A 26,227-nucleotide genomic window follows, 5' to 3' on the forward strand; every position below is an offset into this window, starting at 1 on the left:
TGTGAGGAAGTGGGACTGATGGGATGGAGCCGAGAGCTGGGATAAATACACTGGTCTGAATGGGCTTCCACTGTTTTATAAGAACTAATAAAACAGAAATTATTTGGCCCTCATGCCTCTACCACCAGTGAATGAGATCACAGCAGACTCTAATATGGACCATGATCTCACTGAAATAGTTGGACACACATAGGCACGGCACAGCCACACACAAACAAACATAACCACATGTGAACACACTAGCGCACACACAGAAACAGAAATATACACACACAGACATTTTAGTTTAGTTTAGTTTAGAGATACAGCGTGGAAACAGACCATTCAGCCCACCTGGTCCGCGCCGAACAGCGATCCCCGCACATTAACACTATCCTACACAAGCAAGGGACTTTTTACATTTACCTAGCCAATTTACCTACAAACCTGTACGTCTTTGGACAGTTATTAATTCTGACATAGATGGACAGGAAGATGAGTACACATATACGTTTACACACATACAAACAGGCACATACACATAGACAATCACACACACAGGTACAGTTACACAGTACATTTTTGTGACAGTACATCCGGTATGCTATACAAACTCATTTATAAGGTTGAAAACTAGATGTTTGTACAGCAGTGAATAGTGTGTGAACTATTTCATGCTTACCGGCACCTTTATGTCTACAATAAAACCACTACAGATACAGATTTTATTTTTGCCATGCACACTAGGTGGAATGAAAGGTTTTGTTCACATGAAGCTCATAGAGTAAACAGTATACGTACGGCAATAATAAATATAACATTAAGTGCAAGGCTGAGTGTAAAACAGCAGAATGGTGCAAGATTGTAGTGCAAAGCCGAGTGGTGCAAAATATAATTAAAGTAGTGAAAGAAGTAATTGGTTCAGAAGTCTGATCGCAGTGGGGAAGAAGCTGTTCTTAAGTCTGGATGTCTGAGCTTTATCATGTGTCTTCTCCCAGAAGGTAGAGAGGCAATGACAAGGCATCCTTGGTGATACCTCCAGCCTTCCTGATGTGATACGGTACGATATGATATAATAGGACTTTCAATAGTCAAAGGTCAAAGGTCAAAGGTCTGTTTATTGTCACATGTACCATTTAAGGTAGAGCGAAACTCGAATTATAAAACACAAGATACATGAAACATGAAATTAAAGTGACGTGGAAAGTCCAGGCTTTGGGATGTGCAAAGATTGGGGAGGGGGGAGGGGGAATGGAGTCAGTCTACCCCACAATAGAAGGGGGAGGAGTTGTACAGTTTGATAGCCACAGGAAAAAAAGGATCTCCTGTTGCTATGTACACTATGAAGATGGACTGGATAGAAGGAAATGATGAGCCTGTGATGGACTGAGACACACAGACACAGACAAATCCAAGCCGGTGATACTGTAGAGCATGAGACAGACAGAGTGTACGACAAGCTTCCGGTCAGTGCCTCTCCATCCCTTACCTCAGCAAAGTTTCCCATCGTTTCACCATCACCCCTCCCCCACCATTATCACTACATCAGGGGAAACTTTCTAAATATTATCTCGGCATATGGCGAGTTCATCTATGAAGAACAGGTAGAAGAAAAGGTGACCCTGTCCTCACCCTTTTGACCCCCTTCCTTACGCTGACCCAAGCCCGACTGTGTCACAGTGTCCCAATCTACCAAAGTCAAGTTTCACTCACTCGAATGCCACGTATGTGAGAAGGGTTGTTGCCGAGAAGATGGCTGAGATCCCACATCCTATGTGAGTGATGAAGGTCAGGATCTTCGTATTAACCGCATCGATCTTTTGAGACGTCCCTGAGATGTCCTGCAGGAGAATGAAACCGATGATACATAAAGAATAACTACAGACTGTAATTAGGCCGACACCCTGCCCTCCTCCTACAGGTGAAAGTGCAGATGGGAACTAGCACAGTAAGGAGGGGGTGCTACTTGAGCAAATAATGTATATCATGACATTGACCAGTGACTCCACACGGAGTGCAGAGAGAAGAAAAGCCATTCTTCCACCTGACCAATTCTTAAGTTGAAAGAAGGAAATGCTTGGATAACTCGTTATATTGGACTATAGGGAGGAGCGTTGTAATATGTTGTCCATTATTGCTGATTATCTGCTATAACCAAACAAGGGATTCGTTCAAACCACCTGGAGGTCACTCCATGAAATTAGTTGTTTGCAAATAGTTATTTTTACCAGTTAAAATTGAACTTTTGCTACTGTGAGCTAAAAATATTAAAGGGTGTTTGTTATATTGTTTAATCGAGTATCGTTGCACAAGTGACAATCAAAGCAATTGCTTGTCAATTTCAAAGTTGTCTACAGTATTTTTAAAGAGACAGTGGTGTCTGATTACCACTATAACCAAAATCCATTCTAAACAGGTCCGTAACAATGAGGCTTAATGGAATTTTAAGTACAATTTCTAGATAACCCAACAGCTAGTGAACTACGGTTCATATTTTCATCTTTCTTTGCAACTTGAAAGGAGGCTATTTGGCTAATTGAGTTCAACGGGAAGGATGTGATTACATTGCAGAGAGTACAGAGGAAACTCACTGAGATGTTAACTGGATTGAAGGACTTTTGTTGTTGGAAAGATTGGATAGGCTTGTTTACCAAGGAGTGAATGTGTCTACATTTTACCTGACAAAGGTATGTCAGATTATAAAAGGCATAGATAGAGTAGATAATCAAAATCTTTTTGGTAATGGTATCAGGAACGAAAGGACATAGGAATGAGGTGGGAGGAAGGAGTTTTAAAGGTAATTTGAGGGAAATGTTTTGTTTTAACGTAGAGAGTGGTTGATGGCTGGAATGCACTTCCAAAGGAAATGGTGGAATCAAACACAATCATTACGTTCTGGAAGTATTTTGACTGACACTTAAATAGGCAAAACTGGAGAGAAGGAACAGACTACTCTTCTGAAGAAGTGTCTCGACCCGAAACTTCACACATTCCTTCCCTCCAGAGATGCTGCCTGTCCCGCTGGGTTACTCCAGCATTTTATGTCCATCTTCACTGTAAACCAGCATCTGCAGTTACCTTCCTACACACTTAAATGGGCAAGGCAGCTTCAGAGAGGTCCGTTTCAAGAATTTGTTAACAGCGAGAATAAGTTTTGGGGTTAAGGTTTGGGAAAAACAAAATTCACACAAACTATGGATTTGCGGATTTTGGATCAAGACACAACTCAGGACTTGACCGCCCAAATAGCCAATCAAAGAACTGATTAGTTGCTCATTTAGTTTACTCTGATAGTTCCAGTGTCGTGCGGTATGTGGCATCCCTCGACATAAAAAGAGATTCTTACCAGCAGTATTCCAAAGTGCGTGAGGTGGTTGCACAGGCAGATGGTTTCATTGGCGCTGGACCTAGGATCGGCGCGACATCCTTGAGTGTTCCAGCCACCACTGTCGTCTGCCAAAGGAGGAGTTAAAATTTGAGGAAATGGTACAACATTCCAACTGGGCTCGAGCAGCCTTCATGGAGGAAGGACTTCTGTTTCCTTCTGTGAGGATTGCAGTTATGGAATAAGGGATAGGACTGAGATGGTGAGAAATATCCTCACTCTGGGATGGCAAACATCTCTACCACAGAAGGCAGTGGAGGGCGTCAATGACTACATCGAAGAAGGAGGTGATGGTGGTGAATCTGTGGAATTCTTTGCCACAGAAGGCTGTGGAGGCCAAGTCAATGGATATTTTTAAGGCAGAGGTAGACAGTGTCTTGATTAGTACGGGTGTCAGGGGTTATGAGGAGAAAGCAGGAGAATGGGTTTAGAAGGGAGAGGTAGATCAGCCGTGATTGAATGGTGGAGTAGACGATGGGCCAAATGGCATAATTCTGCTTCTATCACATGAATTTATGAACATGGATACATTCTGAGGCGCAAAATGAGTTGAGGGAAATGTAGTAAGGAGTATGGTTCAGATATAATCATGTTGGATCGTGGGACGGGCGGGAAGGGCTGAATAGACTGTTGTTCTATGTTACTGTAATCCTGCATCAGAAGTTGTCAGAAGATGGGTCAATCCAGCACCACCACTGGACCTTATATGGCATATTGTGTGTAGTTGTGATTGTCTCATAACAGCTTCTTTCCCAATGTTTGCAGCCTCCAGAATATCAGCTACTCCATTTATCAAGAAACCATTGTCTCAGTGTTTACAGACCTCAAATGTCATTAGGACCATGGCTGTTGAGTGCACCATAGATGGTGGGGAGCACATGACCTAAATGGGGAAGTTGGGCTGAAGGGGAAGGGTTGCTGCCATACAGCGCCAGAGACCCAGGTTTGATCCTGACTATGGGTGCTATCTGTACGGAGTTTATATGTTCTCCCTATGACCGTGTGGATTTTCCCCGGGTGGTCAGTTTTTCTCCGGCACTCCGCAGGCGTACAGGCTTGAAGGTTAATTGGCTTCGGTAAAGATGGTAAATTGTCCATGTTGTGTGGGATAGTGCTATTGTACGGGGATCGCTGGTTGGCGCAGACTGGATGGGCCGAAGGGCCTGTTTCCACTCTGTAACTTCAAACTCTAAACAAAAGTAACTTGGATTTGCATCTGTTGTGCTAATGAGACCATTGTCTTAATTCAGGACAGTTGCTTTTTAAAACAATGGAAAACACTTACTGTTCAGTGTTAAATCCCAGAAGGCGCAGAGTGGCTTAAACGCCTCCTGTTAAAGAAACAAGAATTCAGATGCAAGTTTCCACTTCTTTACAGTGTTGAAAAGAACATTAAACTTGCAATAATGTTGTATCTTTTTCAAGAGTATAAACATCAAGTAAAGTATAGGCTTTTGGATGTGGAGAGAATGTTTCCATTAGTGGGAGAGTCTGGAACTAGAGGTTATAGCCTCAGAATTAAAGGATATTCTTTTAGGAAGATGAGGAGAAATGTCTTTAGTCAGAGGGTGGAGAACCTGTGGAATTCTTTGCCACAGAAGGCTGTAGAGGCCAAGTCAGTGGATATTTTTAAGGCATAGATTCTTGATTAGTACAGGTGTCAGAGGTTATGGGGAGAAGGCAGGAGAATGGGGTTAGGAGGGGGAGATAGATCAGCCATGATTGAATGGTGGAATAGACTTGATGGACTGAATAGACTAATTCTGCTCCTATTTCTTATGCCCTATGAAATGGAGGACCTGACAAATGTTTCCAATGGCGCGGGAGTCTCATCGGTAGTGGGCATTTTAATTTTTATAAAGAAACGATCGTTTAAAGCAGAGGTGCGTTGGACCACATTGCAGTGGGCCATGAATCTGTATTTCTCTACCCCAGAGGGTTGTGGAAGCTTAATCGCTGGTTATTTAAAGAGGAAGCTGATGAGTGTTTGAAAGGTCGGGGAATTGAGGGGCACGGGGAACTGGGATGGAAGAGAAGTTCAGACCAGCATAGATCACCCCTGATCATATCAAATGGTGGGGCGGGATTAAGGGGCTGAGTGGCCTACTCCTGCTCCTGTTTTCTTCCATGGGATAATAATTCCACACAACAAGTTCCCAAACAACACCAATATGATAATAACCTAATATTGGTTGATGGATAGCACTGGCCAGAGCACAATGGGCCACTGCCCTGGTCTTCAGTGAACTAAGTTACATCTGGAGACCTGACAATATTAACAACAGGAACGTTACTCAAGAAAATATTAGTATAAGACAATTCTACCCCTCAAGCCTGCCCTGCCCTACAATATGATAATGGCTGATCTATGCTGGCCTCAATTCCTCTTCCGAGTAAGTTCCTGGTAACCTTCTATTCAGTCTTTCAGAGTGACCTTAGTATAGTATCAGTTGCAAGGCCAGTGCTGGACAAATGTAAGCCTGCTCCACAATCTGTGAGTTGCCAGGGACAGTAATGAAGGCATTAGACTTAAAAGAGTATTTATGAAGAAGGGTCTCGACTGGAAATGTCTCTCCAGATATGCTGCCTGTCCCACTGAGTTACTCCAGCATTTGTGTCTACCTTCGATTTAAACCAGCATCCGCAGTTCTTTCTTACACAAAGAGTATTTATGATATCCTTTATTCCAACCCGGAAGCAAATCTCTGATCAACCAGCATTGGAATTCAGCAGGGAGTCCGAGGAGGAATTTAAATTTGCCTGATTTTGGAGAACATCTTCAATGTAATAGTTTTTTAAGATTATATTTTTTCCAAGGAAGATGTCCCCTTGCATTTCAGAGAGAGAATGCTCTAACTTGGTGAGGACGTTTTCTTTTAAGTATTGAGGGTCAGGGAAGTCATTTGAGGTCACGAAAGAAGCATTGAGGGGCGCCAACTCAATGGACAGTACAAGAAAGGGTGACATGCAAAGTCTCAGACAAGCTGGGATTTCTGGAGAAAAATAGGTTAAAAAGGTTGAAAAGTGACAACTTTACAAGATTGTGCACATGGGGAGCAGGATTGAGGATTTAAAGCTCATTCCTGGCACAATTGCCCCAAAAGTGCAGACATTTATATAATCCAGCAGAACTTGGCCTGGAGATTTCGACGACACAAAGAAATATTGGTTGACAGGGAAAAAAATGCTGGAGTAACTCAGTGAGTCAGGCAGCTTTTTTGGAGGACATGGATAGGTGAACAGCTTTTTTCTCACGCCATCAGACTACTCAACACACTCAAGAAAATTCCATAAACATTACATAAACTAAGACCAATTGACTGTCAAAAATAACTTTAATTCAATATCTGCAGTATGCCATTTGCACTTTTCTATATTGCACCTTTTATTATTGCACCTTAATAACATACCTCAAAATGTTATTACACTCTGGCACACTGTGAATATTTTATATAATGTATATGTTCTGTCTATTTTTATTGGTATATAGTCTGTCTGTGTTATAAATATTACTTGCACATTTGGAGTATGGGGAAATGCAATTTCAATCCTCTATGTAACTACTTGTTGCATTATTTGAATTGACAATAAAGTTTACTTTACTTTACTTACTTTACTTTACTTTAGGTGGTATTTCGAGTCGAGACCCTTCTTCAGACTGAGACTGAAGATTTTGAAATTAAATTTTGCACCACTGCCAATGACCTACATACGGCAGAGAAGAGCTGTGCCACGATGTTTGACTGCAGTGACACCTACTGATGGTTCCTGGTATTGAATAATCAGACCAACAATGATGGCTCATTGAGCTAAGTCAGGATGGAGAAGACTGAATTTCCGATTACCAGGTGAGTGAAGACTGGTTACTGAATAACCAGGCTGGTGACAGCTGCCTTGCCTAACAAACAGGTGACGCAAGAGACTGCAGATGCTGCAATCTTGAGCAATAAAATAAAGTATTAGATGAACTCAGTGGGTCAGGCAGTATCTGTGGAGGGAAATGGACAGGTGATGTTTCATGTCTGGACCGTGCATCAGGACTGTTTGAAAATAAGGGAAAAGTCACTTAAGAACAGCAATGTGCTTTATTTCTCAATCTTTGGAACTCACATTGTCACAGGGCAGTGGAGGCAAAGTCCTGAATATTTTTAAGGCAGAGGTAAGGAGATTTTTTTCATTTTAGAGCTGTACAGAACAGAAACAGCGCTTCGGCCCAATTCAGTCATGCTTGCCAAGTTGCCAAAGTGGCCTAGTCCCACTTGCCTGCGTTGGCCCAAAACTCTTCCAACCCTTCCTGGTACCCATCAAAGTGTTTCAAATGTTTACGACAAGTAATTGTACTTGTCTCCACTGCTTGTTCCATGTACCCACTGCATTCTGTGTGGAAAAGTTGCCCCTCAGGATCCTTTTAAATCTATCCCCTCTCACCTTAAACCCTATGCCCTCTAGTTCTTGATTCCCGACCCTAGGAGAAAGAAAAGGTTTGCGCAAGTCGCCTGATCCTCTCCATGCTCCTCGTGGTTTTTTAAACCTCTGTTAGGTTGTCTTCCAGCCTCTTTCACTGCAGGGAAAATGGTCTAGCTTATCAAGTCTCTCCTGAAAACTCAAGCCCTCCAATCCTGGTAACATTCTCACAAATCTTTATTTGCACCCTTTCCAGTTTAATGACCTCCTTCCTACATCTGGGCTGCTCTTCATAAGCAAGAAAGTTAAAAGTAAGTAGCAGTAGATGGGCATTACGAAATTTTGGTTACAATCAGGTCAGCCATAATTTGATTAAATAGCAGTACATGTGAGAGAGGCTAAATAACTTGCTCCTGCTCTGAAGGCAAGTGTTCAAAAGGAATCTGGATACACACTTCAAACACCGCTGAAGGAGCCTGGGGAGTGGCAGGAGATTATTTTAGTGTACGACAGGCTCCACTGTGCTAGAGGGTGATGTATTAACACCTACAGCAGGTGAGGAGAAACATTACACACAAAAAAAGCAGTAAGAAGATTGACAAGACTATCTCAAGAATGCAAGGCACAGCCTGTAACAAGTATCACTGCCAGAGACGGCTCATACCTGAGGGTTCCTGTGTCTGATCCGGATCCTGACAGGTTCGGAAAGGTTACTGATGGTTATATTATCCACGCTGCTGGCTACCACAAAGCTCTGCAGATCGAATCCTCGCGGGTCCTGTCAAAGTAGACAAGTCCCAGTTAAATGGCCGGTGTGATGCAGTGTCACGGGGTGCGTGCCTGGAGTGCTCCAGGCCGTGTCAGATGAAAACCGTGGACAGGCCGGGTAGGGGGGTCAGGAGATGGTGGGACACCCCTCATGCGTCCTGTGACCGAGGTGGCAGAGACAGGGGGAGGGCACAGTGGAGGGGGGGGGGGGGGCAAAATAAGAGAGGACAAACCTGACACTGAGAAATGCAGAGGATGGCAGGCGGATTGGGAAAGATGGAGACTGGAAGAGGGTAAAGGGTAAAGAAATAGGGGAAGAGAGAGAACAAGATTGAGGGAGAGGGAAAGAGGAAGGAGGGAGAGGGTGCGGAGAGGGGAGAAAAGGTAAGTGGGGAAATAGGAATATAGACAGGGAACTGAGAGTGGGAGAGGTTGAAGGAGATAGGGAAATGGAAGAGAGAAAACAGAATGAGGAAGATATAGATAGAGAGAAAGAAATACTCAGAAAGGAAATTAGTGAGAAAGATAGAAAGAGAACAAGAGAAACAGGATACAAAGTATATATTTGCCCATACACTCGGTGCTTACCTGGAAGAGTCCTGTCCTTCTGAAGAAGGTAAACTGGGCCCTGGACACAGCATTGGCCTCCTCTTCTGTCAGCTTCTCCAGCATACTAAGAGGCAGTTCAACTTCAGCCAGGCTGTCAGTCCGTGCTTTCCCGTCAAAAGTAACCTGTGAGACAGAAGGTGAGGGACATCAGTCACCCAATGACAACAGTAGGCAGTGGTGGGCAGAGGGCAGAAAGGCCAGTTCTCTCTACCAAATGCTCACCAACCCATCAATTGCCACCAGTATCCAAATCTCCCACCACCCACCTACATTAGGGGTAATTTACAAAGGCAAAGGACAAAGGATTGGTGCAGTGAAATTTGAGTTATCATGCAGCACGCAAATAAGATAAACACCACACTTTAGAATTTAGCATAAAACATAAAACATCCCTCCACAGCGGAATCAGCGTTTCCCACTGTGAGGGAAGGCACCAAAGTTCAGTCTCTTCCCCTGTTCACCTGTGGTCGGGGCCTATTGAGACCTCCGCAATCGCCGCTATGGTGGCCCGATGTTTTCAGGCCCTCGAACGGAAGAACACTCTCAGTGGCCCAGAGCCTCTGAATTGGCTGCTTCCTACCGGAGACTGCGGCTCCCAAAGTCCATAGGCCGAGCTGGGCGGAGATTCAACGCTAGTGACCTCGGCGAGAGATTCCAGGTGTAATGTGCGGGGAGTGTTAATGTGCAGGGATCGCTGGTCGGTGATTGGGCCCCGGTGGGCCGAAGGGCCTGTTTCAGCGTTGTATCCCTAAACCAAACTAAACTCATCGATCATCTATCGCAGCTTTCTCCCCATCAATCAGGAGTCACCTGCTCTCCTTCATTAAGCAGGGAACATTATCCTCAGGTAGGCATCTTGACCTCTGACCTCAATTCATCTTCCTAATCCCACCACTTTGCTTCTTTTTAAATAGAAAAATTGAATTCTTTCAAAACATAAAGCTATGCTGGAAACTTGAATTAAAAGGACAGAAAATGCTGGAAATGCCCAGCAGGTCAGCAGTTACTGCGGAAGGAGAAACAGATCCCTGGAGAGTTTGACAAATTAAACTAAAATCTTCTGCCTGCACATGGGCAGACACAAAATGCTGGAGTAACTCAGCGGGACAGGCAGCATCTCTGGAGAGAAGGAGTGGGTGACGTTTCAGATCGAGACCTTCTTCAGACTGATGTCAGGTGAGTGGGCGGTACAGGGATAGAATGTATCGGAGACAGTCAGACTAGTCGGAGAACTGGGAAGGGGGAGGGGATGGAGAGAGAGGGAAAGCAAGGGCTATTTGAAGTTAGAGAAGTCGATGTTCATAGCGCTGTGGTGTAAGCTACCCAAGCGAAAAAATGAGGTGCTGTTCCTCCAATTTGCGTTGGGCCTCACAATGTAGGAGGCCCAGGACAGAAAGGTCAGTGTGGGAATGGGAGGGAGAATTAAAGTGTTGTGCAACCGTGAGGTCATGTGGGTTTAGGCGGACTGAGCGGAGGTGTTCAGCGAAATGATTGCCGAGCCTGCGCTTGGTCTTGCTGATATACAGGAGCTGCACCTGGAACAGCGGATACAGTAGATGAGGTTGGTGGAGGTGCAAGTGAACCTCTGCCTTACTTGAAAAGACTGTCGGAGTCCTTGGACGAAGTCAAGGGGGGAGGTATAGGGACATGCGTTGCATTTCCTGCGGTTGCAGGGGAAAGTACCTGGGGCGGGGGTGGTTTGGGTGGGAAGGGACGAGTTGACCAGGGAGTTACGGAGGGAACGGTCTCTGCGGAAAGCGGAAAGTGGTGAAGATGGGAAGATGCGGCTGGTAGTGGGATCCCATTGGAGGTGGCGAAAAAGTCGCAGGATTATTTGCTGTATGCATCGGCTGATGGAGTGGAAGGTGAGGACAAGGGGGACTCTGTCCTTGCTATGAATGGGGGGAGGGGGAGCAAGAGCAGAGCTGTGGGATATCGATTTATACCTCTATACCATGCCTGTCCATGTGTCTGCCAAATGCATCCTAAATGTCACTATCATATCTGCTTCCACCATCTCGCTTGGCAGTGTGAGTTCCAGGCACCTATCATTCTCTGCATGAAAAATTTGCCTCATCAATATCAATAGACAATAGACAATAGGCATTAGGTGCAGGAGTAGTCCATTTGGCCCTTCAAGCCAGCACCGCCATTCAATGTGATCATGGCTTATCCTTTAAACTTACCCCTTCTCACGTTAAAGCTGGGCCCTCTAGTATTTGACATTCCCTGAGAAAAAGACTATCTACCCTATCTCTGCCTCATTATTTCATACACTTTTATCAGGTCATCTCTCAGCCTCCAATGCTCCAGAGAAGACAATCCAAGTTTGTACAATCTCTCCTTACAGCTAATACTCTCTAAATCCAGGCGGCCTCCTGATAAACCACTTCTGCAGCCTCTTCCAAGTCTCCACATCATTCCTGGTGAGGTGACCAGAACTGCACACAATACTCCAAATCTGGCTTAATCACCGTTTTATATAGCTGCAATATGACTTTTCTAGTTTTATCCACAGATGCGCAGAGAAAGCATCCTATCTGGATGCACCACTCAAGACTGCAAAAAAACTGTAGAGTTGTGGCAAAACAGCTTCCTCCCACCAACCCGTTGACTTCATCTACACTTCACGCTACACTTCAGCAAAACAGCCAACATAATCAAGAACTACATACCCCAGTTATTCTTTCTTCTCCTTTCTCCCATCAAGCAGAAAATACAAAAGCATGAAAGCATATACCACGTTCAAGAACAGCTTCTTCCCCACTGTTCTCAAAGTCCTGTCACTTACAAAGAATGCCCAACCAACCTCATTGCAGGCCTTGCACTTAAAAAAAAAATCAGTAATACTTTGTAGCTCCACACAGTAACACTGTCACCTGCACTCTGGCATTTTTCTCATCGCAGTAAATATTGTATGTGTAAAACTTGATTGTATTAATGTGGAGTATGATTTGACTGGATGGCATGCAAACAAGGTTTTTCACTGTATCTCGGTACACGTGACAATAATAAAACCAATACCCACCAAACCAATAACCCCAATCTTTCAATCTACCCCTTGCAGCACTCACAATTTTTTATCTGTGTGTTCTCCATTCCTGTAATGCTACACTCTGTCTTCTATGACCAAGCTCGTTTTGGTTCCAATTTGCAAAATCACATGGGATCCATGAGGCAAAATCTTTAGGAGCAGCTTACCATGTCAAATGCTTTCTTGAAGACCATACAGACAACATCCATTGCCTTACCTTCATCATTCTCCTATTTAATTACAGCAAAGCAGTGTTGTTTATTTTACAGTAAATATATTCTGCCAAGTGCATATTTCGTTTAGAGATGCAGCGTGGAAACAAGGCCCTTCGGCCCACCGAGTTCATGGTGACCAGCGATCCATGTACACTAGCACTGTCCTACATACTAGAGAAAGTTTAATTGTTTTTAAACCAAAGCCAATTAACTCACAAAACTCTACGTCTTTGGAGTGTGGGAGGAAACCGGGGCACCAGGGGTAAACGCACGCGGTCATGGGGAGAATGTATAAATTCCATTCAGACAGCACCCATAGTCAGGATTGAATCCTGGTACCTGCCACTGTAAGGCAGCAACTCTGCCGCTGTGCCACTGTGCCATCCATTACTTAAATGGACAGGAGATGGTCTCCAGTGTCTGTCCCATCCTTTGCTGATATCTCACCTCCAGTTCGGACTCTCCATTGTGAGACCCCACTCGGAAGGAGGTCCCATTGTAGGTCTGAGCATCAATGGCGGAGATCCCTATGGCCAGGTTGGGGGTGGAGATGTTCACTGATGGTCCATCGAAGATCATCTTGGCCGTCAATGCGTCCACTGTCCTCAAAGCCCTGTGGGTGAAGGAAAAGCAAACATGGTTTTGAACCCAGCCGAGAGTTGGAGAATTGGATGCTGGAGGAAGGCGGAGACATCAGGGAGGGCTCAGAATTGGGTGAGGTGTGGGCGCAGCAGTGGGAACGAGAAGCCTCTGCTGTGGACAAACCACTCAGCATCACCAAGGATCTCAGCGACTCGAGCACCATCTGTGAATGGGACATGTATTGACAGCATTGACAGGTCGTGGCCCTGCATCAGGACGAGGTTGAGCAGCAACTGTGGGAGAGACAGTTAGTTATTTTCTCCAGATCCACCATCTCTTGTGTCCCCATTAGAGATTTGCTCTACATTTTTGGGAGACTATTAGAACTTGGGGCGGTCTTATAGAAATGGGTAGAAGACTTGACATGGTAGATGTCAAGATGTATTAATTTGTGGGGGTCTCGAACAAAGGGACAAAATGAGAGAACAGTCTTTTACAAATGAGGTGCATAAAAAATTCTTCTCAGACAGTGGTGAGCCCTGGGAATTCTCTGTCCCAGTGGGGTTGTGGAGATTGGATAACTGGAGGTTTTTAAATAGAGGTAGATACATTTTTGAAAGATCAGGGAATTGAGGGTTATGGGAAACTGGCACAGAAGAGGAATTGAGCTCAGCATAAATCAGCCATGATCACATTGAATGGCAGGGCAAGCTTGAGGGGCTGAGTGGCCTATTGCTATGATTTTTGTGTGCTCTAAAGAATGGCAACCTCACCTCGGGGCAGTTGATAAGCCCCAAAGGAACACTTGATTTAGGTCAATTTAGGATCCTCAGCAGTGCTCCCTGGCTACTATTAGTTTCTTCAGATATTTTCAAGAGTAAAGAAGCATTCTCTGGTGTCTTGAGATAGAGCTTTGATTGAGCCAAATGTATGTAAGCTTTGTGTCTGTGTGTTTGTTTATGGTGTGTGCGTGTGTGTGTGTATGTGTACATATGCGTGTGAGAGTATGTGTGTGTACGTATGTGTGGCTATGTGTGTGTGAGTGTATGTGTGTGCATATGCGTGTGTGGGTATGTGTGTGTGTACGTGTGTGTGTGTGTGTGTGCATGGGTGTACGTGTGTGTGTGTCTGTTTCTGTGTGTGGGAGGATGGGTGTGTGTATGTAGTGTGCAGTGTGTTTGTGTCTAATGTGAATTGTGCTTGTATGTGTTGTGTATGTTGGCTCCCCTCTCACCCAACATCATAAGAATGGCACAGTTAGTAGAGCAGATACAGTGGCACGGGTTCAATCCTGACTTGGCCTTAGACATGTTCATGAATAGGAAAGGTTGTGAGTAATAAGCGATTACACAGGCAAATGGCACCAATTCAGGAAGGTATCTTGGTCGGAATGGAAAGTTGGCTGAAGGGCCTGTTTCCCTGCAGTACGACTCTATGAATCTAGATGTAGGAAGGAACTGCAGAAGCTGGTTTACATCGAAGGTAGACACAAAATGCTGAAATAACACAGTTGGTCTGGCAGCATATTTGGAGAAAAGGAATAGGTGACGTTTTCGGTCCAAATCCTTGTTCTGACGGGTTCTTTCGTCTGAAGAAGGGTTTCGACCCGAAACGTCACCTATTTATTTCCTCCAGATATGCTGCCTGACCTGTTGAGTTACTGCAGCATTTTGTGTCAATCGTTTATGACGCTATAAAATAGAATTCATGTAGGATTAATATGGGTGGGAGCTTCATGGTCATTGTAGATTCAAAAGCCGAAGGAGAGTGCCCGTAACCTCCTATAGTGCCACATGCTTTGACATGTTCTCAACTGGCAAAGGAATAACCACACAATCAGACGCATCGACTGAGGGGCACTCACACTTGTGAAGATGTGGTGAGCACGGTGTCCGAACTCGAGAGAATATTGGACAGGACCGTCAGAACAGTGGACGCCAAGGACGAGTTGATCTCAGCCACGATGACGATTTGATTCAGTGTATCCAACAGCTTGTCCACCTCCTCCCGGGTGAGGTTCTTGTCCGCAGAGTAGTCAAGGAGCTGGCTGGCCACCTCGGCCGCATTTTCTACAAGAAGCAACGGACGATAGGTTACAGAGATTCCAGCAGTGCCGCACCACGGGAGAACGGGATGGAGGATATGGAAAGGTCAGGGTGAGATCTTTGGGGACTAGTGTACAGGAAATGTGAAACCAAATGTGGGGCCATGGGAAATCAAAGCAACACCTTTGTAAGGGCAGTGTATGTATGCTTTGTGTCTGTGTGTTTGTGTATGGTCAGGGATGTAGTGTATTTTTCTGATGGTCTGGAAGTGGAATTACTGTGGTTTATTTGGGGCTCTACATCTCAGGGTGGACATTGTCTATGGACCTGATGCGCTATAATGTGTTACAATGCTGAGAACTATATTCTACTCCCTGTATCTTCCCTTTTAGGTATTACTGGAATATGTGGGACTCTTTGGGGCCCATGTTCACACGGGTGGGCTGGTCCCCCAACGCAATATTCCACCTCTCCGCCAATTCCAATATTTGGTGGCCAGTGGGAGTGGGCAGGGCCCCCAAACTCAAGTGCAGTTTCATACCATTTCATGCAGGATACAAGGCCACCATATTCAAATGCAGTTTCATACCATTTCAAGCAGCGTGAAACCACCATAAAAGCACAATAAACACCACATAAGTGCCACATAAACACTACACTCACAGTTCAGTGTTCAGTTGATTCACAGCTCAGAGTCGTGACCTCTCCCTCCCCCATCTTGCAGAGACTAACTGAGGCACTCAACACTTCCGGGTTTTATAGTCCCTCCGGAAGGGGCGTGGCCTTCAGGAGAGAGAATCTCAACATTTTTAAACACTAATAACTCTTTTATTTTTCATCGATTGGAAAAATCCTCTTGCCCTGCACATCAGAGGGGGACTGAGTAAGATGGCCAAAAATCACACCTGTAAGTGGAGGCGTTTTTTCTAAAATCGATATACAGAACAACAGGAAGTGGTCAAGATCAGACTTTTAGTAATATAGAAGATTATACTTGAGTTTGACGATTGTATTTATGCATGGTACATCTGACCTGTTTGGATTGCATGTAATACATTTTCACAGTTCATCGGTACACGTGACAAAAATAAACCTAAATCTCAACCTAAAGGCTCTACAGTATTTTCTCATATTATTTTCTTATACTATTACCTCTTTATATGTTATCATATTAATAATTTCTCATTATGGGTGTGTGTGTGTTTCTGTGTGTGGGTGAGTGTGTCCGCGGAAAATCATCCGCATTTTCCAAACCCTTGACAAAAATTGACAACATTTGTTTATTTCGCATTTTATGTTTATGTAATTATTTTATTTTCTCATATAAATTCCATAAGAGCACATTTTTATTTTGTATCTCAAAATATTTTGGGAGTAAATTCCACTGGGATTAATTTCCATTAGCCAAACGGCTGTAAAGCAGGGAACACTAATAATGTATATATAAGCATGTCTGCATATTTACCCTTTAATTCTGGTTTGCAATTAGTATTGCAAGTTGCACAAAATGACCTGGAAACTACTCTTCTTAAGCATTTTTGTTGTATCGAAAGAGCATTGCGTATCACCCAAACACCGTTCTGATAAGTTCCACAGTGGTGTAGCTGTTTGAGTCATTGCATTACAGCATAAGGTTCTGAAGAGATATGGAAGGAAACAAGAGCACACTGGGCAAACCCACACGGTCACAAGGAAAACACGCACTGGAGGTCAGGAATGAACCCAGCTCGCTGGAGCAGTGATGGAGCAACTCTACCAACTACGCTGCCCCAAAATCTGTCTTTGTACTTTCCGCTTCGATGGAGTTTGGTGGCTCCCCTCTTACCCAACTTCAACCTTGCTTGAGAGAAAGGACAGCGAGGTACTTCACTGGCATTACCTGCAGATACCATTGGAAAGTCGATCGAACAGTTACTCATGTTAGGTGACTCCCAGTAAGATGTGTAATTCCGTGTGTTTAAAACACTGTTGAGACAAAGAAAAGATCATAATTGAAGGTTTGTTCATATCAGCAATGGATTGGAATGTTCTGTTCTCCCGTTGATTCATAAAGTCACACAGCTGGGACAAGGGTCTTTTGACGCAACTTTTCCATGCCAACTAAGTTGTCGAACTGGGCAAGTCCCACTTGTCTATGCCTGGCCATATCCCTTCAAATTCTTCCTATCCATGTACCTGTCCAATTTTTTTATTTGCAATTGTACCCACCACTATCACATCCTCTTTCAGCTTCTTCCACATATACATCACCCTTTGTGTGCTAAAGTTGTCCCTCAGGTCACCATTTCTCCATTCACCTTAATCCTATGCCCTTAGTTTGAGACTCCGTTATCTAGAATGTCTAGAGTTTTAGATTCCCTTACTCTGCAAAAAAGACTGTGACCATCCACCTTACGTACCCTAATCATAATTTCATATATTTCAATAAGGTTGCCTCAAACATTTGTGCTCCAAGGAAAAAAAGTATTTCAGGATCTTTTCAGACAAAGATCAGGGATATGGTGTATTTTTCTGATGGTCTGGGAATGGAATTACTGTGGTTACTTCTGGGCTCAACATCTCAAAGTAGACATTGTCTGTGGACCCGATGCGCTACAATGTGTTACAATGTTGAGAACTATATTCTAAACTAAAGCTTCCCCTTTAGGTATTATGCTTGAGTTTGACTTGATTGTATTTATGTATGGTAGATCTGACCTGTTTGGATGGCATTGGGTCCCTGTCTCACGGGAGGCCTGGTCTCCCAATGCAACCCGTTCCCCAACGCAATATTCCACCACTCACCCATAGCCAACAACTGCGCAGGGGCTGCTCATTTTGATTTATTCAACCTCCCTCATTTTTAAACTTTAAAAAAAATGCAATTGCACTTGCTAGCGCGCAGAACTCAGTGTATTGTGACTTTAAGAAAATTGCATTTGCACTTTCTGGGGCTAGCAGGACTCAGTGAACTTGGATAGCAATAATGTTGCGAGCTGGGCTACAATCCCATTGTGACGTCACAGTTGCAAGTTGCAGTTATTTTTTTCAACGTTTTTTTTTTTTGAGATTTTTGAACCGTTAGCGCGTCATTTTTTCGAGAAGATGTGATCACACACACACACACACACACACACACACACACACACACACACACACACACACACACACACACACACACACACACACACACACACACACACACACACACACACCCATCCAAGATCAGACTTTTAAGTATATAATAGATAATAGATAGATATTATTCATTTGTCGTATTTTTAGCTCATATATTTCCTTATACTATTACCTCTCTATACATGATCATATTGGTAATTTGTCATATTTTTATTTCATATCATATTATTACAATTGTCAGAAAACATTTGAACAGGTACTTTGATTAATTAAATTAAACAGCAATAGACTCTGCAGCCATACTTGGCTGTAAAGTTTTAAAATAGTCAATGGTTCTGAAGTGGGCTTTTACATGCAAAAAGAAAAAGCTTCTGAAGCTAAATTTATTATTTAAAAATCAGCAATCTCCATACACTCGCACTATCCTACATACAAGGGATATTTTACAATTCTTACCGAAGCCAATTAACATACAACTCGTATGTCTTTCGAATATGGGAGGAAACTGGAGCTCCCAGAGAAAACCCATGTGGTTATGGGGAGAACGTAGAAATTCTGTACAGACAGCACTCATAATCATGATCAAACCCGGGAATATGGCGCTGTAAGGAAGCAACTCTACGCTGCACCACCATGCCATATATAACTTTATGCAAAGCGTGCATTATTATTTACTGCATATTCCTCTCAATCTAGTAGAATAAGGGTTGGTCTGATTGTGATATTTAAGAACCTGATTTAGTCAAGACAGAATATGTATCTCCTCCAGTGGGGCAATTTAGATATACGTATTAAAAACATCGGGAAACATGACTTTCCATGAAGGATAATATAAATCAGTTGTACAATCTGTGGAGCTTGTAAGTCTGGTTGACAAGAGGAAATTGTTAAATGTTAGTTAGAAAAGGCAACAGAAAAATTTGCCTTGAATAGGTTAAAAGGTTTCTTTAGACCCTTACCACTTCCTGCTGGCGAACTGGCTGGGATTGATGAGACAGGGCAGGAGCAAAGTGATCCTTGGTCTGGTGTCCGTCCATGTATACTGAGGAGGGTTTTCTTCCAAGGAGCAGTTCACTGTGGATAAAGGACATTGAAACTGTGAAGATCCATTTTAGAGCAAGAGAGCATGTTTAATGCATGCTTTACTGGTTCACCTTTTTTGTTCTAGGGCTGCCGTGAATGAGACTGTATGCGTCCAAGTCCTTTAATGCTATACACTGTAACTCTGGACTCTACACATGCATGGCCTTGCCTAATCATTTTGACTTTACTTTAGACTACAGACGGAAACAGGATATTCAGCCCACCGAGTCCGCGCCAACCAGCAATCACCCCAAACATTAACACTATCCTTCACACTAGGAATAATTTTACAATTTTACCAAAGCCAATGAACCTACAAACCTGCACGTATTTGGAATGTGGGAGGAAACCGGAACACCCGGAGAAAACCCACGCAGTCACAGAGAGAACGAACAAACTCCTTACAGACAGTACCCTTAGTCACGATCAAACCCAGGTCTCTGGCACTGTAAGACATCAATTCTACCGCGGCCCCATGTGCCGTCATCCAGAAGCAAACAATTTGCACCTTTGATAAAAGTTTGTTCCTTGTATCATGGGTGTTGCTGGCAAGGCTGGCATTTATTCCTAACTGTACCTGATGATAGAGAAGAGTCATTGCTCTCCTTCTGATAAAGGTACTCCCCATCCTATCTACGAGTTAGGACCAGATGATGACATGTTTCCAAATCATGAGGGCGTGCAACTTGCAAAAAAATCTGCAGGTGGTGCTGTTCCCATGCACCTGTCCTCTCATCCATATGTTTGGGTTTGGGAGGTACTGTCAGAGTAATCTGTAGCGCAATTTGTCGATGATACTATGGCCACAGTACGCCTGTGGTGGTGGGAGTGAGGCTCCAGGATGATAAAGTAAATAAAACACTTGAGCTGTTTTGTTCTAGGTAGTGTCATCCATTTTGATTATTGTCAACCCATCACCTATTCCTTTTCACCAGAGATGTTGCCTGACCCTCTCATTTACTCCAGCTTTTTGTGTCTACCTTCTGTTGAAACCAGCATCTGCAGTTCCTTCCTACATATTTTGTCTGCTCCACTGCAAAATCTCCTCAAGGTATGCCTACTTTGAAGAAGTTCTCTTCCTCTCTCCAATGAGATTCTGAAGAAGGGTCTCGACCCGAAACATCACCTATTCCTTTTCTCCAGAGATGTTGCCTAACCCGCTGAGTTGCTCCAGCTTTCTGCGTCTCTCAACCATTTTAAATACAGTTCAAGCTGCACGCATCCAGGCAGGGGTAAAATATTCAATGACACTCCTGACCTGCACCTTGTAGATGGTGGAAAGGCTTCGGAATGTCAGGAGGTTAGTCACCCGATGAAGGATACCAAGCCTTTGAGCTACTCTGTGGCCACAGTGATGTATGGGTGATCAATGGTGGAACTCTTCTGGTCAATGGAGACCCCAAGATGTTGACTCAGCAGTGGTAGTGGCATTGAATATTAAGTGATTACACTCTCCCTTATTGGCCACTGCTGAAGATGGCTGGGATGGGGACACTGCTCTGATGAAACCCTGAAAATGGAATGATGGATCTCCAACAACTACAACCATCTTCCTTTCTACATAACCTAGTGCATACCTGCCGAGCAAATCTCAGTCAATAGAGTTCGAGGGAGGTCCCCCTTATAAAAAACTATCACTCTCTCTTGATCACTCACAATGGAACATGACTCCTCTCCCTGATCTATCCTCTCCCTGATCTATCCCCTCCCATCACAGGCAGCTGGCTCTAACCTCAGAAACCTTAGTCCATTTGATCTATGTCATTGTTTATGGTTCACAGAATGTCCAAATACTCCTCTTTATCTTTCCCTATCTCCAGCGCCTTTACTTCCTGAGGAGGCTCAAGAAAGCCCACCTGTCCCCCCAAATCCTGACCAACGTTTACCGCTGTACCATAGAGAGTATCCTGACTACCTGCTTCACGGTATGGTACAGCAGTTGCACTGCTGCGGACAGGAAGGCACTACAACGGGTGGTGAAAACCGCGCAGCACATCATCGGTGCCCCGCTCCCTGCCATGGATGCCCTCCACCGAAAACGGTGTCTGAGACGGGCTGGGAAGATCATCAAAGACCCCTCACACCCCAACCATGGACTGTTTGCCCTCCTCCCATCAGGGAGGCGGTACAGTAGCCTCAGGTCACGTACTAGTAGGATGAGGAAAAGCTTCTACAACAATACAATCACACTGCTGAACTCGGAGTCCCGACGATAGATTTCTCTGGTCCCTCCGTCCCCTTTGTTTAATCATTCTGTATTTCCTGATTATTCTGTATCTTCCCTCTTTCTATTTTTTTTGTTTTTTTCTTTATGTACAACTACTACGGACTGACGCAAAACTGCATTTCGTTGTACTGATACTTGTATTTGTGCGATGACATTAAAGTTGAATTGAATTGAATCCTTCATCTGCAGGATTTCTCTTCATGTTTATCCAGGTCTCCCCTTAAAAGTATAAGGTCCATAATTTGACAGGGAAAAAAAGCTTTTTTTTTTACATCCCTATTGTTTTCTGGCTAAATTTCTCCTAAATTCCCGACTGGATTTATTTTGCACCCCACTTCATTTCTGACTTGTCGAGCCCCTTCAATGTTCTCACATCGTCACCCTCCAACTTTTTCTCTTGACAAGAAAGAAGTCCCAGCCTGTTCAGCATTTCTTGGTGGAAGGAGACCGTTTAGCCCATCCGACCTAGGCTGGTAACCTTTCTAATAGAAACAATATCTCATGTGATCCACTTACCTATGGGCTGTACATGGATCGAGTTAATGGACAGGTTGTTTCCAATGACTGAAGATTTATTGATCAGCCTTTCTTGGACCACTCGCTCCTCCAGGTAAATATTTTTGGTAATGTTGTAATATAGGATTGCCAGGCAGTTGTAGCTGAGAACAGAATGATAACGCATTGTAATTTGTTTTGTTTTTTAATTAAGAGACACAGCGCGGAAACAGGCCCTTCAGCCCACAGGGTCCACGCCGACCAGCTATCCCCGCACATTAACACTATCCTACACCCACTAGGGACAATTAAAAAATATATATTTATCAAGACAATTAACCTACAAACCGGTACGTCTTTGGAGTGTGGGAGGAAATCGAAGATCTCGGAGAATACCCATGCAGGTCATGGGGAAATCGTACAAACTCCATACAGACAGCACCCACATCCATAGTCGGGATTGAACCTGGGACTCCGGCTCTGCATTCGCTGAAAGGCAGCAACTCTACCGTGCGCCAAATTTCAGAACATAACTGAATTTACTGTTGTGATACAAACGGAGAGACCTTGGAGATCAGTGAAGACTCAATCATGTAACTGATGGGTCAGGATATAAGGACAATCAACTTGGGATATAAGGACAATCAAACAGCTTCCCAGGCCCTTTAAATGAGACTTTAGATATACAGTGTGGAAACAGGAGCACCTGGAGAAAACCCATGCGGTCACAGGGAGAACATACAAACTCCATACAGACAGCAACCGTGGTCAGGATCGAACCCGGGTCTCTGGCGCTGTAAGGCAGCAACTGTACCACTGCTCCAATATACGTACCAACTAGCTTTAGCTTCTCCATGTTTCTTTCAAACCACTTGTCAAACTATCCATGGTGGGATTTAAATTCCACAAGGCATCGATAGAAGCCTAGCTTTTTAATTCCAGATTTATATAATTCTTCAAATTTGAATTCCCGTTGTTGGATTCAAAGTTATAGCTCTAGAACTTCATTTGATACCTTAGACACTATCTTTCAAAATAGGAATGTGGCATTGCAAAGGCTGAGCATATTATCGATTTCTTACCTCTTTTGCAGAGATCTGGCAGAGATCCTATGTGCTGAAGTTGCATTGCCTTCAGAAATACTGATTAACAACAGAAGAGAAAAACCAGTTTAAAATAAACTCTCCGCAGTCCTCCCCACCATTGAAAACATCCTTTCTATGTATATTTGTTTACATTGGGTATACAAGCAAATAATTTCACTGTGCCTTGATACATGTGGCAATAAAGTATTCCATAATGCATTCCATTCCATTCCATCCACATAAGACGCTGCCACAAAAATATGGCTTCTATCATCCAGGATCCCCACTTTCCAGCCCATAACCTCTTCTTGCAGCTACCATAATGCATGAGGTACAGAAGCCCCCAGCCCTTGGATTCCATGTGTCCTAACCATCCAGACTAGCTTACCATATGGGCTTTTGTCAAAGACCGTGCTAAAGGCCATTTAGACAATGACCTTTACCATGCCCTCATCAACCCTCTTTGTAAACTCTTCAGAAAACGTTATCAGATTTGTGCGTCATGATTTCCCACGCACAAAGTCATGCTGAATATCCGTAATCAGTCCATGTTTTCCAAATGCTGGTAGGTCCTGTCCCTCAAAATCCCCTCCAAAACGTTCCCACCACTAACATCAGGCTCACCGGCTTGTAGTTGCCTGGCTTATCCTTGTTTCGCCTTCTGAAATAACAACATTAGCCACCTTCCAGTCTACCAGAACTTCACCCATGGTTAAAGCTGATGCAAAAACCTGTGCAGGGTTCTCCACAATCTTTTTCCCTATCTTCCTGCCAAGCATGCATTTGGTCATGCCCTGGAGATTTATCTGTCTTAATGCCCTATAAGACCACAAATGCCTTCTCTTTGATAATTTATATATGATCCAAACATCACAACTCCAAAACCTCCATTCTTTAACTTCCGTTATCTATTCCACAGTATAAATGGAAGAGAAATGTTAATTTAATTTTTCCCTCATTTCTGGTGGATTTACCCAGAGCCATGCTGATCAAAAAGGATACCTATTCTCTCCCAATCAACCCTTGTACTCTTAATATCTGCAGAATCTCTTCGGACTTTCATTTACCTTGCCTGCCAAATGGCCGCTTGATTGCCTTCTTAAGTTTACTCCTATACTTATTTTACCCACCTTGACCGTGACTGTCTAAATCTGACCTATGCCCCCTTTTTCCTGACTGTAGCTTCAACATCTCTCATCACCAGGGTTCTGTAAACTTGCTAGCCTTGCCCTTCACCCTAACAGGAACATGCTGCCCTTGTATTCTTGTTATGTCACTTTTGAAAGCCTCACACTTTCCAGCCATCCTTTACCTACAGACTCAACAAAGTGACCTCTGCAAGTTCCCACCTAATGCCTCAATAATCAGCCTTGCCCCAAATTAGAGTCTAGAATGTGTGAGTTGTAAGGAGAGGCTAGATAGGTTGGATCTTTTATCCTTGGCGCATAGGAGGCTATAAGTGAATTTATAATATAAGATTATAAAATCTTGACGTTCCTTGGCCTCTGCAACAAGATATTCCTAAAATAGACACAAAAAGCTGGAGTAACACCGCAGAATAGGGAGCATCTCTAGAGAGAAGAAATGGGTGACATTTTGGGTCGAGACCCTTCTTCTGACTGAAAGTCATGGGAAACGAAAACGAGAGTTATAGATGATGATGTAGAGAGATATAGAACAATGAATGAAAGATATGCAAAAAAGTTATAATGATAATGGAAACAGGCCATTGTTAGCTGTTTGTTGGGAGAAAACGAGAAGCTGGTGCAATTTGGGTGGGGGAGGGATGAAGAGAGAGGGAATACCGGGGTTACTTGAAGTTAATTCCTAATACATCTGTTTCAAATAACCACTCCCTTTTCTGGTAACTATGACTGCTTGCTTGAACTCTCCACCAGTAAAAACATCTCTAATCTATTCAGTCATGCCCCCATGGGGTCTTGTATGTTTCTTATAAATTCCAGGGACTGTAGATCTGAACTTGTTATCCATTCCGAGCAGAACAATCCTCTCATCCTGCGAATTATCTTAATGAATCTCTTCTGAACTGCTGCCAGTGCTTCAATAGATGATGCAGGGACATGGGATTAATTTAGAAAGCCACTTTGATCGGCATGGACAAGTTGGATCAAAGGGCTTGTTTCCATGCTGTATGACCCTGTGATCTATACCTTTTTTTAAAAATAAGCAGCCCAAAGCTGTCCCTAGGACTACAGGACTGATCTTTCCCATACACTGTACATTTATACTATTTTTTTTTCCATTTCCAAGCTTAAACCCACCACCATCCCTTAATAATAAAGACCAATGTACCAATTGCCTGTTGACCACGTTATATCAACAACTGACTTCTTGCATATTATCCTTAAGTATATGGAATACCTTATTTCCCCAATACGCTTGGAGTCTCTTTCCATTTAGATATTAGTCTGCCTACCAATGTGCATGACCTCTCAATTTCCTACACTTTCCATTTTCCACTCCATTTTCCATCCACTCATTCAAGCTATACATAGCCTGTTACAGAGTCCAATTGCCTATTTATGTGTCCTCAACAAACAAAGTCATTTTACTGCACTGGACTGTTCTAGTTTATACTGTAAGTTACAGAAACAAAGGGGCGGGCGTATCTGACAATATCTCGTGTAATGTTGCTAATAATCGCACTGCCTGAAATCTTTCTGTTACCCCAGGTTTAATGGCAGGTCAAACCTTGGCCATTCGTGTTATTCCTAAACGACAAAATCTCAAATGAGACGTTCCATCTCCTCACCTGACAGATTCGACGTACACAGTGTAATTCCAGTTCTGAAATGATGTGGTGAGCTGAAAAAGAATTCAAGGCACTTGGGGTCAATGCACAATCCAAACCAGCAACATCCAGCTTTAATGAGCGAGAGGCACTACGTCGTGGTTTAAATTACAATCTCTACTTGGCTTCCCTACACAGCACATCATTCCATGCTCTAGCAAGATATCAACTTCTCAGTTGAATAAAAGTCAGATCACGGGAGGTCGCAGGGGTTGGTATTGGTATTGGTTTATTTTTGTTACGTACTGAAATACAGTGAATTACTGTTTTACATGCTTACTAGGCAGATCGTACCATGCATGAGTACAGCAGATAGTTCCAAAGAGAAAAGAAACAGTGTAAAATATAGTGTTACAGCTACAGAGGAAGCGCAGAGAAAAAAAGTGC

General features: G+C 43.5%; 1 protein-coding gene across 17 annotated transcripts in view; it reads right to left on the reverse strand.

The window, feature by feature from the left end:
• The window catches only part of adgrg6 (adhesion G protein-coupled receptor G6), a 165,760-nt gene that overhangs the window by 37,911 nt on the left and 101,622 nt on the right, over positions 1 to 26,227 (reverse strand). For all 17 annotated transcript variants that reach the window (XM_055639165.1, XM_055639158.1, XM_055639156.1 and 14 more), the window contains 12 exons: positions 25,802 to 25,854; positions 23,026 to 23,085; positions 21,965 to 22,107; positions 19,098 to 19,212; positions 16,901 to 16,986; positions 14,841 to 15,045; positions 12,842 to 13,007; positions 9,125 to 9,268; positions 8,433 to 8,546; positions 4,650 to 4,695; positions 3,326 to 3,432; positions 1,693 to 1,820 (listed from right to left, as the gene is read on the reverse strand). In XM_055639165.1, coding sequence (XP_055495140.1) covers positions 1,693 to 1,820; positions 3,326 to 3,432; positions 4,650 to 4,695; positions 8,433 to 8,546; positions 9,125 to 9,268; positions 12,842 to 13,007; positions 14,841 to 15,045; positions 16,901 to 16,986; positions 19,098 to 19,212; positions 21,965 to 22,107; positions 23,026 to 23,085; positions 25,802 to 25,854 — 1,367 coding nt within the window. The remainder of the gene's footprint in view (positions 1 to 1,692; positions 1,821 to 3,325; positions 3,433 to 4,649; positions 4,696 to 8,432; positions 8,547 to 9,124; positions 9,269 to 12,841; positions 13,008 to 14,840; positions 15,046 to 16,900; positions 16,987 to 19,097; positions 19,213 to 21,964; positions 22,108 to 23,025; positions 23,086 to 25,801; positions 25,855 to 26,227) is intronic.

Source organism: Leucoraja erinacea, chromosome 8 (genome assembly GCF_028641065.1).
Source record: "Leucoraja erinacea ecotype New England chromosome 8, Leri_hhj_1, whole genome shotgun sequence".
Taxonomy (NCBI): domain Eukaryota; kingdom Metazoa; phylum Chordata; class Chondrichthyes; order Rajiformes; family Rajidae; genus Leucoraja; species Leucoraja erinaceus.